We start from the raw sequence: 13,834 nt of genomic DNA on the forward strand, positions 1-13,834 counted from the left end.
TGAACTGAAAACGCACTGTGAAAAGGTTAAAGGTGTAAGACGAGAACTCGTACAACTCCCAGACCGGAGAATGTCGTGGTAGCGACAAGGTAGACACGTCCTAAAGCATACCCTGCTTCATGCTCTATTTGACTCTCAATGGGACCATCATTTACTAAATGAACAATATGCTGTTTTAAAAAAAGACTTGAAACTAGAGATGGAAACTGTTTATCTGGGGTAAACCTGGCTGTTGTTCATTCCTATAAAGAGCAGGACAGAGCTGCTATCATTACCCTAAACTCTGATAACATCTCGGAGCGGCTTCCACACAGAGGGGAAATACTAAAGAGTGTGGGGGAGTCGTGAGTGGGCTCTTTATTATTGTACCCGAATGTAATTAACGGTGTGTTTAGGGGGATCTTTTGGCAGAAATGGAATATAATACTCTAAATTGTGTTTTCAATAGTGAAATAGTGATAATTCAATTTCTTACACTGTTCTTAATTGCTGTTCAATCTCCTTTTCTTTTGCCTTATGTTTTGATGCTTTTAATGGTTTTAAAAGGACTGCACAATATATCGCCATTTCCTCCGGGACCGAGTTCGTGCAAGGCGTACACTATAAAACGCAGATCGGCAGAGATCTTTTCCAGACGTGGTTTGTGTGCGAGTAATTGCAGAATTGCGGCAGTGTATGGTTGATTGCGTGCAGCGTAATGTCTCAGGGAGACATCAATTATTGTTTCAATGTATGTTTTAAATCTCCTTTACTTTTTACTGCTGAATTTTATTTCTTACACTGTTTCTTTAATTGTTTTTAAATTTCTCTTTTCTTTTGCCTTATGTTTTGATGCTTTTAATGGTTTTATGTGAAGCACTTTGAATTACCTTGTTGTTGAAATGTGCTATACAAATAAAATTGCCTTGCCTTGCCTTGCCTTGCCTAGTGTAGAATCACCTGAAAATAGCAATTGTGTTTTCGTTAGCTTAAAATGAGCCCTGCTTATCTACGTAGAGAGCAGGTCCTCTTCCACGGTGTCTGCCATGTTGCACCGCTGTCTTCACAGTAACTCAGAACGGACAAACCAAACACTGGCTCTAGAGACGTTTTTACGTTACCTGAAGGCCATCGTAGTTCACCGACACGCTTGTGAAACCGCCGCAAGGCCAGCTGCCTTTTGAATTTCATTGCTCCTTATGTAGGCGAGGCGAAGGTCCTGAAAGACCTAACCACGGCTTAACGACTGTTTTGAACTCAGCAGCTCACGTTACCTCAGTCTTGCAAAGGGAGCTAGGTATTCAGTTGGTTGCAAACTGCAACCGCAGCGCTAGATGCCACTAAATCCTGCACACTGGCCCTTTAATGAGGCGCTCCTTTGCCTTGGAAGTAACGCTATGTTACTCTTGTAGGCGGTGGGCGATTTGAGGAGGCGTTTAGGGGGTATGGGGGTATGCCGTGCTCTTTGTTAGCAAGATGACCAAAATGCATCCTTCTGTTTAGCATGCCATACCTTCCCCCCCCCCCCCCTCTATCTCCTAGTAGCAGAGAGAGTGCGGGGGCAAAGGGGCTGTTCAGTTGAATACTTCAGTCTAGTCTGCCTGACACGACCAAAATGATCAAATCGCCTGCTGTCAAATATTTTTGCATAGTAACCCAAAGAAGAAGAACACATTTCATACAATATATTTATTTTATAGATACGAATAAGACAATCAGAACCAATAATGGATGTGCCCTGATTCACATTCAGTGTAAACCTCAAAACGAGCACATTTCTGTCATATTTAGTACTCAACGGTGTGTAACAGTAAATCAGTGATAGTCAGTAGTTCAGTCAGTTCCTGGGGGAGAATGTCACATGTGAACTTGACGACAGTCTGGCTTCCTCAGATACAGACGCGTTTGAAGTGCTGACTGAAATCAAATCAGTGTCGCCTTCACCCGCTCATTAAAAGCAGTTGAAGATCCACAGCATCCCAGCATGTGGGAGGCAGATGTCGGTGGCCGTGGTAACCGCAATGTGCACTTCATGTGAAAGAGAGGGGGTGTATTATCATACCCTGATCTTATTTCATCCCAATCTAAACCTTAAAAGCGTATTAAATCATAATCTTAAGTGATTTGTACGTCTATGAAATGTCTGTAAGAGCTCAGTAATGTGTCTTGCGGTCACTTCCACTATGAATTCCTTGTCGGCGGGACGATGTTGCCTCTGTATTCTCAACCTTTGAAGCCAAGTTAGGCCTATATTGCATTTCCAGATGAGCTGGTGTGTCACAGATGACTAAATCATGATATCTTCTTTGGCCGTTTGCCAAAGAACATTACAGCCGCTCTTACGTGTATAGAGCTGTAGAAATCCCCAATGTGTTCGCCAAACGGCCTCCTTTAACCCAGCGCTCATAAACATGTTTTAAAATACTGCACTGCCTCCGGGATGCATTTTTACAGTAGGACAGATAGCATGCCTTTATTCCCAGAGGTTTACCACGAGGAGCCGTGCTAGTATCCCACCAGCTTTGCTAGGCAGGAGGTGCACTGTCTGATAGCATGAATGAGATGGAGTTCATTTGTTCAATTTCTTAACAGAAATGTTGTTGCTATGGTACATGTGAAGGTCTTCTTTCTGAAGGAGACAACAGTCCACAGTATTGTCTTTTTGTTTTGTTTTTTTGCTCTGAGGGAAAGCTGAGAGGGAAACCGCTAAGACACAAGTTAGAACGTTCTGGTGGGATCTGAGCCTCAGCCAACATGGATTCATGTGGATTCAGACTTGGGGGGGGGGGGGGGCTAACAACTGGATCATCTCCAGGTTATTAAGAAAACATCCTTTTATTCATAACCTCCATTTCATTGCCTTTTTGCAGAACTAGGACTGGCAGCATTTAGCCATGTGGGTTGTTCTCAGCAAATGTTGTCATTCTTAACTGACATCCTGTCGATGAGTTGAAAGCCTTGCATGTCTAGTGTCGCCCTGCTACCGACAGCAGTGTACTAACGTACTGTGGGAACCTCTGCTGAGGACAGAGTGAAGCCTGGCACGTTGCTCCAGACATGGGAAAGAAGCAGCGAGTCACATGAACTTTGTGTTTGCGTTGAGCTGCGTCTGTCGACGCCCCTTTAAACAACATGACATTGTATGTTGACAAACTGCCTCGCGTCTGCTGATTGACTGTCATTTTGATATAAGCCACTTTATTCACTATGAATTATTGTCTTAGTATTCAACCAAAAATGTATTTCATGTTTTTGTATTTTGAAGATGTAAGAAGCGAATGTCAGAAATGTGAGTTTCAGTTATTTTAAACCCTAATAGAGGGATGATGTATTTTTGTACACCAACCAGGAAGTTAGCATCGCACTAGTTCCCACGACAAAAAAGCCGATGGGATTTTTCTGTTGGATTTTGGATTTTTGCAGGAAATAAGATCGGTGGCAAACACAAGCTTATGATACGTACATGTTTTGTTCAGCAAGATAATCTTCACAAATAAACACCGCTTTTATGAATTTTGAAGCGTGAATGCAGTCAGTGGAAATAAAAAGCCATACAGGCTATAAAGGTACCACACAATGGTCACAAGAGCACACGTTTACACGAGGCTGTGAAGGCAGACTAGTTGGCGTTATTACGTTTTGTAGACTCATTTAGCTACTTGTTAACAACCGCCTTTTTAAGACACCCAAAAGCTCTTAAGCTTGGGTTAACCCAGTGGTTCTCAAACTGTGGGGCGCGGTGGTATTACAGGTGGGGCGCAGGGGGAAATGCAGAATTTTTGTATTTCAAAAAAAAGAACATATGATGAGGCCTCTCTTGCTCTGGGTTTCACAGTGAACGCGGTAGGAGATGAGGAGAGACCAGTCTGTGCTTTATGTCTGAAAACTAGCTGCGGATAGTATGAAACTTGTTTTGATTAGTTTTTCACAGGTTGCACTTCATTGTTATCTTGAAAAGATGTTTCGTGCAAAACAGGTTAATTGCAGCCAATTGCAATAAGCTATTTTTTGCCAAATTGTAGTTCTTTTTTGCACATATATAACTTTATTTGCAATGTTCTAACAAAGTGATTGCACATTTTATTTGTTTTTGTCTGATGGAGCAATCTGGTTTACCTTTCTTTCTTCTATGATTTGAAAAAGCACAGACGGAGGAGTCACACAATGTTGTTTCAATAAAAATTCAACATAGACCATTTTGTTACAATTTTGTTGGGGCGGTGGGGCACGAACATTTTTCTTCCTCCAAAGTGGGGCGCGACAGAAAAAGTTTGAGAACCACTGGGCTAACCACAGAACTTATGTCAAGCATCTGACCAAAAACTCATTTAAAAAAAACACTGATTTTGAGATGAGGAAACCAGAATGGTTTGTGTATGTGGCCCAAGACAGCTGGCCACATTTGGATGCTGCTGATGCAGTGGATGTAGTGTAGCTCTGCGTGTCCGGCCATGAGTATCTGCTGGTGTCCGTTCGTCAGCCTTGGGCTCTTTGTGTCTGTCAGTCGGAGATTATTCTGTCTGAGCAGCCTGAACAATGGGTGACAACGTTCACCTCTTAGAATCAGCAATCTCAAAATACAGTTTGGATCTCAACCCGTCACTCAGGTCTCAGATACAGTCTCTTCGGCAGCCTGGTTTCAGGAAGTCACCAGACCACCTGCCGCTTAAAAGTAAGTCACGAAGGAGCACTGATGTAATTTGAGCGGACAAAATCGTGTTAATAAGGCTGTATAAATATAACCCGTCGAAATAAAAGTAGTCATCTCTGTCACAGAATAAACTGCATCAAATATCTTGACTGATGCTTCAGGAAAGTCATGATGTCTCACTCAATCTGGTAAAGACAAATAACAGCGTCTGAGAAAACCTCGCGAAAGATTTAACCGCTGTAAAACAAACAGAGTTAATCACTGTAGCAGGTTCTCTGCTACCCGGTGGGTCTGGGGAGCACAATGACGCCAGCACACGGGGGAATGACGGTTCAAATGTTCTTTATTGTCCTATACCGAGCCTCCGAGCACACGGAGCTTTCCGTGCTGTCCGTCTCAGCCTAACTCTGCTCTCGTCCCGAGCTGCCCCTCTCGCCTCCGTCTCTACTGTGGGATTACATACAGCCAATCAGACAATCAGGCTCCGTTTCAGCTGCGCCTAATTACGTCCCTTCCCGGCACCGTTCCCCGAACCACTCCCACACTCCGCCCCCTCCACAGCTGAGTCACCCACGCCCGCCACCACATACCCCCACCGCCCGACTTAGGCCGGGGAGCCATCCGGGCTGACTCACTTGAAAAGTCACTTGAAAAGTGGCTGGGGCACCGAACAACCCAAAGGGAAGTGTGGTGAATTGGTAGAACCCAAACGGAGTGGAGAAGGCTGTTTTTTCCCTGGACTCTGGCAACAAAGGAATCTGCCAGTAGCCCTTGGTTAAATCCAATGTCGTAAAAAACGTGCAGTGCCTAGTCGGTCCAGGAGGTCGTCGACCCGGGGCATTGGGTAAGCATCAAACCGTGACACATCGTTCACCCTGCGATAGTCCACACAGAACCGTATAGACCCATCCTTCTTGACAACAAGAACAATGGGGCTACACCAGGCACTGTTGGACTCTTCTATTACCCCCATCCCCAGCATAGCTGCTAATTCCCTCCGAACCACTTTCTTTTTGTGTTCAGGTAACCTGTAGGGTCGTAACCGCACCGTCACGCCCGCAGGAGTCTCAATTTGGTGCATTATGAGGTTTGTGCGCCCTGGCAGCAGGGAGAACACATCGGCAAACTGTTCCTGTAACTGTGCAACGTCTGTTCTCTGGGTCCCGGAGAGATGGGCTTCACAAAGGAGCGAGGTTGGATTGGAGGATTTTGGAACCTCCGGCCCCAGCTCCTCTCTCTCAGGAACCGCGGACACCAGAGACACAGACTCCACCTCTCTCCATGCTGAGTCACCCACGCCCGCCACCACAATCACAAACACACTCGCTCACTCTTTTGCTCGACAATCCAGCTCAGAGTAGAGCCTGTTTTCCACCACATCTCAAACTTAATTGACGAGAGTAGTGAGGAGTTAAAAGCCTGCGTGTTACATTAATTCAAGCATGATATCATTTGGAACACAAGCGATCTATTCAGATTTGCATTACTAGTTTGGAGCAATGAACCAGGCCTCCTACTTGGATAAAAGCTCAATGATTGCAAGGCAACAGTAACATTACGTCAGAGCTGTCGGGAAGAGATTCAGTGCCCGTGCAACTGTATATCTTGACTGTGTGCATGTTTAGTGTTAAGGAATCAAACAAATGCCTGATATTTGCCCCGACTCTCTGATAGTGGTTAAGACAGTTATTCAGTGCCTCGAAATCTTTGCCTCAGAGAAGAGACGCCTCTTCACACATGCAAGTGAACCAGCGAACTGGGACTCATTTCTACAATTGCGCTCTAATGGACAGATCAAGGGGCCTCTGCACATTATCACTTATGGCCGGGCTACAATAGGAACCTCAGAAGTGTTGGTCGGAACTTGTATTCAGTGGAGTATGTGTTTTTAAATGCTTTTGTTCAGTGTTAATTGTAAATATTACCAACGCCTTTATGGTGCTTGTCAGTGTACCCCGTTTTAAGCTGCACTCATCAATATTTTATATTATCAACTGATGAACTGACTACTTGTAATGTGAAAGTTGCTGCTCATAGTGATACACACAGAGAATTATACCTAACTCTGCCTTCCCTTTAGCTCTACAGAGAGTTGTAGTGTCATTCAACTCATCGATTTGGTTTTACAGACGACTTCAATGTTTTGGCTCGCTGCTCTCTCATCTCATCGACCTCGTTTCCAGGAGCTGCAAGCAGCTGTTTTCAACAAAATGCTTCGACAAACCCAAATCTGCCGACATCAAAATGTTAGACTGGCGAAGTTAGCAACTAACTGGTGAACAGAACGGAGCCTTTCGTAGCTAAAGAGACAAATATTTCCCTCAGAAGTTTGGTGGAGAGGAAAGGGGAGCGAGCACTGCATTTACATGTCAGGTTGCCTGAAACAACACTCCGCATGATTACTAATGTTGCTCAATGCCTAGTGGGTGGGTGGACTCAATTGTTTGCAAATGTCAAATTTGTGTTTGAAGCTTGTCTCCAAGTGGCCAAAACTTATTTAATGCTGCTTTAAAGTACTATTTTTATTCATAAAAATGTCCTGAAAATAACATTCCCTGAGACATGCAGTGGCTTTGGAAAACGCCTGGAAATACAGGAAGTGACAGAAAGCCCTGGGTTCAAGAGGTTTTAAGTGTAAAAGGAGCGAAAGCTTCTTCCCTCTAATTCCAAGGTCCGCAAATTCACATGACTCCAGAAATACGTTTGAAATTACTTCTTTTTTAATTACTTTTAGGACCCAACATACTCATTGTATATGTTAACATGTAACTCACAGTTCACTTGGTGACTGCTGTGATTTGAATATTGAAAATATATTAGGGAAGAGAATGTAAGGTTTACATTCTCTTCCCTAATATATTTTCAATATTCAAACATTAAAGTTGCAAGGGGAGTGGAAGTGTTGCCATCGTTGATCCATAGTGACAGGGACGTGCGGTCAGGGGAGGCAGGTAACAAAAAGTAAAAAAACAAATAATGATGAAATAAATATTAATATTTCTCTACTGATCTGTGCTATAATAGATGTAATTTCTGTATGATTCCAATCATTTCAAGCATTTTTATAATCTAAATCGCTGAATTTGCGCATGTCAGGAGGCAGCGACGAGATGCCTCATCTCAGATTGTGCAACCCTCACAAACTGGGTTGAGCGCGTGCCTTTTGCGTTCACATTGTTTTATTATATGTCCTTTCTTTTCATAGAATATTTAATGTATTTCACGTATGTGTAGAACATATTTCGTCTTGCTGATCTGACATAAAACCGCAGTGAAAAAGCCTCAATGAAGGGGGCGTACCGTACCTATGTCTGTGTGTGTAAAGAATGCTGATATGAAAAACAACCAGTCGTCAATGTGCAAGCTGCCAATTGAATGGTGATTTAAGCTACTCTGTTGGGTTCATACATTTGTAAATCTGAGTCCAAGAACCTCACTGCACGTCACTGGCATGAAGGGAAAACTAGTTCAACGAGAAAGGGCCTGAAACTGGCCTCTGTGTCCAATTCTAAATGTCTTGTGTTTGCTGGCAGAGGAAGAAATCTCCTGTGACATGTGCCTTTGGCTGTGTGAGTTCAGTTTCTCACAAAACAAACCTCTGAAATATGATGAGTTTAACCCGGCTGCATCTTCTGTAACAATACCATCAGGAATTACTTTAAGACGATGTTGTTTTCAGCGTTCGCAAGTTGACTGGGAGTCAACTGTGTGCCGTCGTGACACGTGTAACCATACCCAGATGAAGGTGGGCTTTGGGGACGTTTTAAAAATAAATTCTGTCATATTTCCGCCGTAAACATGGCGATTTATCTCACCAGATGGCACAAAACAGTGCTGATGTGATCGCCGAGTGAAGTAACTGGACCGAGACCCCAAAGCTGCCGACTCGTTCGTCAACCAGCATAAGATTTCTCTTTGCGTCCTTCTGCGGAGAGCTGGCGAGGCTTTCCCCCGGCCGCTGCTGCGTTCATTTGTCCCGACGCCTCATTCTGACGGGTTCACAGTTGAGGTCACGTTAGTCAGAGACGACCCCGAGGGCACATGTGACAATATGTGTGTGTGGGGGGATGATTTAGGGGACAGATGAGGACGTTAGTGTCTTGACAGTTGAGTGGTTTTAATGGTGAAACTGTCCGAATCACTAAATCTCAAGGAGCCTCTTTACTCCCTAATGCTTTCTGCGTTGTAGCCGTAAAAATCCTCTTGGCTCTTCCCATGTAAGGAGAAGGAAAAACCCTGTGTGTTTTTAAATCCACAGTCATACGATATTACATTGACAATTCAGATTCGGGGGTCAATAAATGTCACTGCTTATTCTCCACTCCTACATTAATGTGTTTTGATTCAGACATTTTCTCTCATCGTGTCTGCATCTGTTTTACGAGAATAACTTTTTTTTCCCACTTTGTCAGGCAAAGGCTGCCTAGCTGCTGTTATCGTGTTGTTTTGCTTTGAAGGGATTTATGGTGAAAAAGGAGACGCGGAGGAGATATTCATTGGTGGCCGTGTAACCGTCCTCTTTGACTGCATTTTTATTTCTTTTCCATCGTGGTAGCAAGTGAAAATGTGATTTTGTTTTTTTCACCATGCGTTATTTCTGCTCTGTTGTACTTTAAGTTGCTTTATAGTCACTGGTCTGTAAAGTGAGATCATGAAATGCAGCCGTTTATTTCAAAATGTTATGGCATTATGTTTTTTTATCCCGGTTTTATCCAGCCCCATGCTGTACTGAACCATAGTTCCACACTGACCACAGAAGCATTTGGCAGTTTTATGTCCCCCCCCCCCCCCAGCTCTCTTAGTTTGCTGTTCTTTCCCTCATGGAAGAAGGCATTTCGTGTGTGTTTTGGCCCAGGTGGGGTTTTGGCTCAGAACACTGCTGCGGGTAAGGGACGTGCCAGACTCTCCACTTGAATCCACCATCCTCTCCTTGCTCTCGGTCTATTCCTTCCATCCGACATACGGCTGCTCTGGTACAGCTAAACCACAACTTGTTACGAGCTCACGATACACTTCCTGTGAATGTCATGTGCCATTCGTCTTCAGAGTGAGGTTTGGTAGCCCGTGACTACATGTAAAGCTCTGCAGCCCCACGTTGGGCTACGTTGTCAAAGGAGTTTTTTGTTACCAATGTTATGACCCAACATTCATAGCTGTGGGCGTAATATGCTCGCATGAGAGGACGGAGCAGGAGGAATATGTCATCTTCAATCAGGGAACACACATGGAAGCCATGCGAGAGCTGCAAACTGACTAGAAGGCCCGGAGATTGGCTGCTGTCCAATCCCAGGAAGCCATTGTATGATTATGCCCCCTTTGTTGGTTTCCTTATTGCCGACTGTGATCATTTTGGGAACCGACCCTGGCACCGGCTCGGTGTGCCGTGTAGCTCACTGGAACCAGTCTCGGCCGCTCCAACACCTGTTTGCACAGCGAGTTGCTGTTACTGCTGCTTTGAGGGACTTCATGGACTGCTGATGTGAACTGTTCTATTTTTACTGTGCCCCAGGTTTCCTCCAATATATTAAACCAATGTGACACAGAATAACTCGCACCCCAGAGGTTTAGGAAGGCAATTCTGGCGTCCGTTCAAAGACAGTCACGCCAAAACGATGCCTCCTGGAAAGTAACAAGAACTCTGCTAATTAGTTGTTGTACTATTGTAGCTAATGGTGTTTTTCTAGTTCATTTTGCAGGTGCAACTTGGCTTAGCTTTGTAAATATATTCTTTTATGCCTAATTAGCTCTTTGTCTATGACCAAGAATAGCTTATGTGATGTGCGGACATTCCGTTAAACTTAAATAGCTTTTTTATTGAACACTTTCAGTGCTCAAGTTTGATACATCAGCTGTTCACTGTCACTCGACACTTCATCATTTTAGACTCCTCTTCCTTCTCTGTCTCACAGAGTCTGGGCTGCGACGACTATCTCGGCTCAGGAAAGGTGATGGACAAGTGCGGCGTGTGTGGAGGCGACAACATCACCTGCAGGCTGATCTCCGGAGTGTTTCAACACAGTTTGACCAAGGTTGGCTACCACAAGATCGTGGAGATCCCAGAGGGAGCAACCAAGATCAACGTCACAGAAATGATGAAGAGCAGGAACTACCTAGGTGGGAGAAAAAACAAATCTGAAGCAGGGAAATCTTGGTTGCTTTTTTTTATTTTATATTATTTATTTGTCATTTTACAGAAACATACATCCATACATACATACATCTATGTACAGACATTAAAACAATAACAACAATATTAATAATAATAAAATGAATTAATGAAGAATAAATGAAGTATATTAGAATAAATAAGTAAAATAAACTGGGAGAGAGAGATTCAAATAAAATATCTAGATAAATTAATAGATTCTAAACATGTGCATGTCCAAGTACATGCAATATATACTGGAGCAACATGAAATGTGACACCTTTATCAAGTTTCGGTGACTTTTCGTGACTTTTCGTATTAAGTAGCTTGTAACTGTAATTATTCTCAAAATGCACGACCATCTTAAATACAGGTTAAGACATATGAATATCTAGATATATATTAAAATAGTTACTTTTATATTTCAACTTTATATCTATATAAAAATAGGGATTTTCCGTTTCCTTCCAGATGTGCAGTTTCATCAGTTGCAGAGCTCTGCCTTCATCCCCGCTCGAAACATCTCCCTCCACCGCATGTAGTGTTATGTTACAGATTTAAAGTATGACACCATTGGAAAAAGTTCATGGCAGAAAAAATTAAATTATAAATGTATTTGATTGGTTGCCATTTGGCAATTTTACCAGTCGCAGCTGTGCAGGCAGCAGCAACCGATCTCCCCCCCTTCCTCCCTCCGCCGCGGCCTTTCCTTCCCTCGAGGAAAGTGCATAAACACGCTTTCATTAGAGGATCTTACTCCTTAAGCCTCACCATCCTTTTTAATTAAGGTGGGGAATTTCACCACTCTGTAAGAAAACACTCTGAGGATCGATTCCCAACGACTTGGATGCCAAGTACTTTCTGCTTTCTTTAATTTGAGCTGACCGTTTACATACACAAGTGCAGTTCTATGCAGCAACGCACAGACACACACTTTCCCACACATATTTATATGCACCGTCTTCTGCTAGATTCACACACACATGCATACTGTACCCATAATTCTGGACAACACATGCAAGGGATATGGCTCCTTCCACTTTCACAATGTAAGAAACTGTGAAACGTCCTTGTGGATGAATTAAACGGGTCTTCTTAAAATAAATTTTGTTTTAAATTGACGAGGACTGTCCAAAATTCCAGACAGCAGCATATTTTTTTCCCAAATGGATACGTGGGTTTTAAAATGCAAACAAGAATATGAGCCGAGGGCAGGAATCTAGCCGGAGCCACTCACCGTATCCTCACCACGTGCCTGGTTCTCCCTCAATAGGCCTCTGTTCTACGCTGTGCATCTCTAATGTGCTGTTAGTTGTCCAAACGCTCTTTTACCAGCCCGTCTAATGTTACACCTCTAATGCTGTTCTAACGGCCTCTCGTACTTAATCCACAAAATCAGTGGAAAACATTTCGAGGGATTGCGTTACCGGATTTGCATGACAGATTTGCCAGCGCAAACAGATTGTCACGTTTATAAAGGACATTTCTTCGAAAGTGCACGTGAGAGCATTTATTCCGTTCGCTATAATTACGTTGTTTTGGGTGGAGAAAGTCTGTGTTTTTTTCCCTCCTTCTTTCCCCACAGTTCTCACTATGCCTAAATGCTTTTACATTCTACAATAATGATGTGGAAGTGGTTGTGGCAGTATTTTCCTTTTCGTTTGAGCTCAGGGCCATCAGTGGTGATTGTGCGGTCGTTCTCTCCGTCTCCTCCAGCTCTCCGAAGCCGATCGGGGCGATCCATCATCAATGGAAACTGGGCTATTGACCGCCCGGGGAAGTATGAGGGAGGGGGGACCATGTTCACCTACCGCCGGCCCAATGAAATCAGAAGCACGGCTGGGGAGTCCTTCCTCGCTGAAGGGCCCACCAATGAGATCCTGGACGTTTATGTAAGTAACAAATCAACCTCCAGATGCTGACAGTCGTGACTCTCCTTCTCCTTTATTCATTCTTAAGTTTGACCTGAGAAACTCAGGGTTGTCATGCATGTGCATCTCTCATTATTGTATGATTGTTAGTGAATCTCGTCTACTTTGCCTCAGATGATCTTCCAGCAGCCGAACCCTGGTGTTCACTATGAGTACGTTCTCTCCTCTGAGAAACCAGTCGTCCCTCAGCAACCAAACCACAGACCAGAAGGTAGATGAGACCTACTTCATACACCCGTAATTGTTTACCATAGCTTTGTCTGATTGCTCAATGCATTTTATAGGCAAAACAACTGAGAAAATAATCAAACCTACCAGCTACCCAACCAACCAAGCCTTTCTTCATTGTCGTATATTTACCCATCCGTTCACCGCAGTGACTCTAATGTGTTGTTATGTTTCCTAATGTGTCACAACTTATGTGTCTATGTCGAAGGGAACGCTGTGAATGGACAGGGGGGTTACGACCATCACAGCAACACTCACCAAGAGCGCTTCAATCCAGCAGGTGGCGGGCGTGAACCCCCCCGTCTCCCCGAAAACCAGGTTCCCGCCGCACAGCCACCCAGACGCGAGAGACAGTACAACTGGAAACTGGCTGGCGCCACAGAGTGTAGTGCCTCCTGTGGTAAAGGTCAGTCAAACTATTTATATTCTTAGTTGTAGTTGTTTTTCTGACCTTTCCCACATTTATAAACAAAACCACTCCAGGTAACATTTCATACAACACATGCAATTACTTTTTTGAGCTGTAGAATTCAGTGCTTGAAATAAAAGATCTGCTTTGTGTGCATGTTAGGATTCAGACACTCCATCTTTCACTGTGTCTCCCGGCTGAACCATGGCCAGCTGTCAGACGCTTCGTGTGACAGCAGCAGCAGACCGACTCCCCAGGAAGAGGCCTGCAACCTGCAGCCCTGCCCGGCCTTGTGAGAGACCACCCTGTTCTGTTCTCACACTCGTGCACACTGCTGAATGCTGGTACAAAGAAAAGGGAACGTATCTATGTTCCCAGGGTTCTATGTTGCAAGGGTCCGTGTGTTCCCCAGCCCAACACGGTGTTATCTTATCGACACATTAAGAGGCCTGAAAGAGGATTTCATGTTCTTAGCAGTCTTTGCACTTGG

General features: G+C 43.9%; 1 protein-coding gene across 1 annotated transcript in view; it reads left to right on the forward strand.

The window, feature by feature from the left end:
* thsd4 (thrombospondin type 1 domain containing 4) overlaps positions 1 to 13,834 on the forward strand; it is a 39,781-nt gene that overhangs the window by 21,152 nt on the left and 4,795 nt on the right. Inside the window, exons 7-11 of the mRNA XM_079287604.1 lie at positions 10,540 to 10,744; positions 12,493 to 12,668; positions 12,822 to 12,918; positions 13,144 to 13,341; positions 13,507 to 13,636. Of these exons, the coding sequence (XP_079143730.1) occupies positions 10,540 to 10,744; positions 12,493 to 12,668; positions 12,822 to 12,918; positions 13,144 to 13,341; positions 13,507 to 13,636 (806 nt within the window). The remainder of the gene's footprint in view (positions 1 to 10,539; positions 10,745 to 12,492; positions 12,669 to 12,821; positions 12,919 to 13,143; positions 13,342 to 13,506; positions 13,637 to 13,834) is intronic.

This window comes from Melanostigma gelatinosum (genome assembly GCF_949748355.1).
Source record: "Melanostigma gelatinosum genome assembly, chromosome: 2".
Lineage (NCBI taxonomy): Eukaryota > Metazoa > Chordata > Actinopteri > Perciformes > Zoarcidae > Melanostigma > Melanostigma gelatinosum.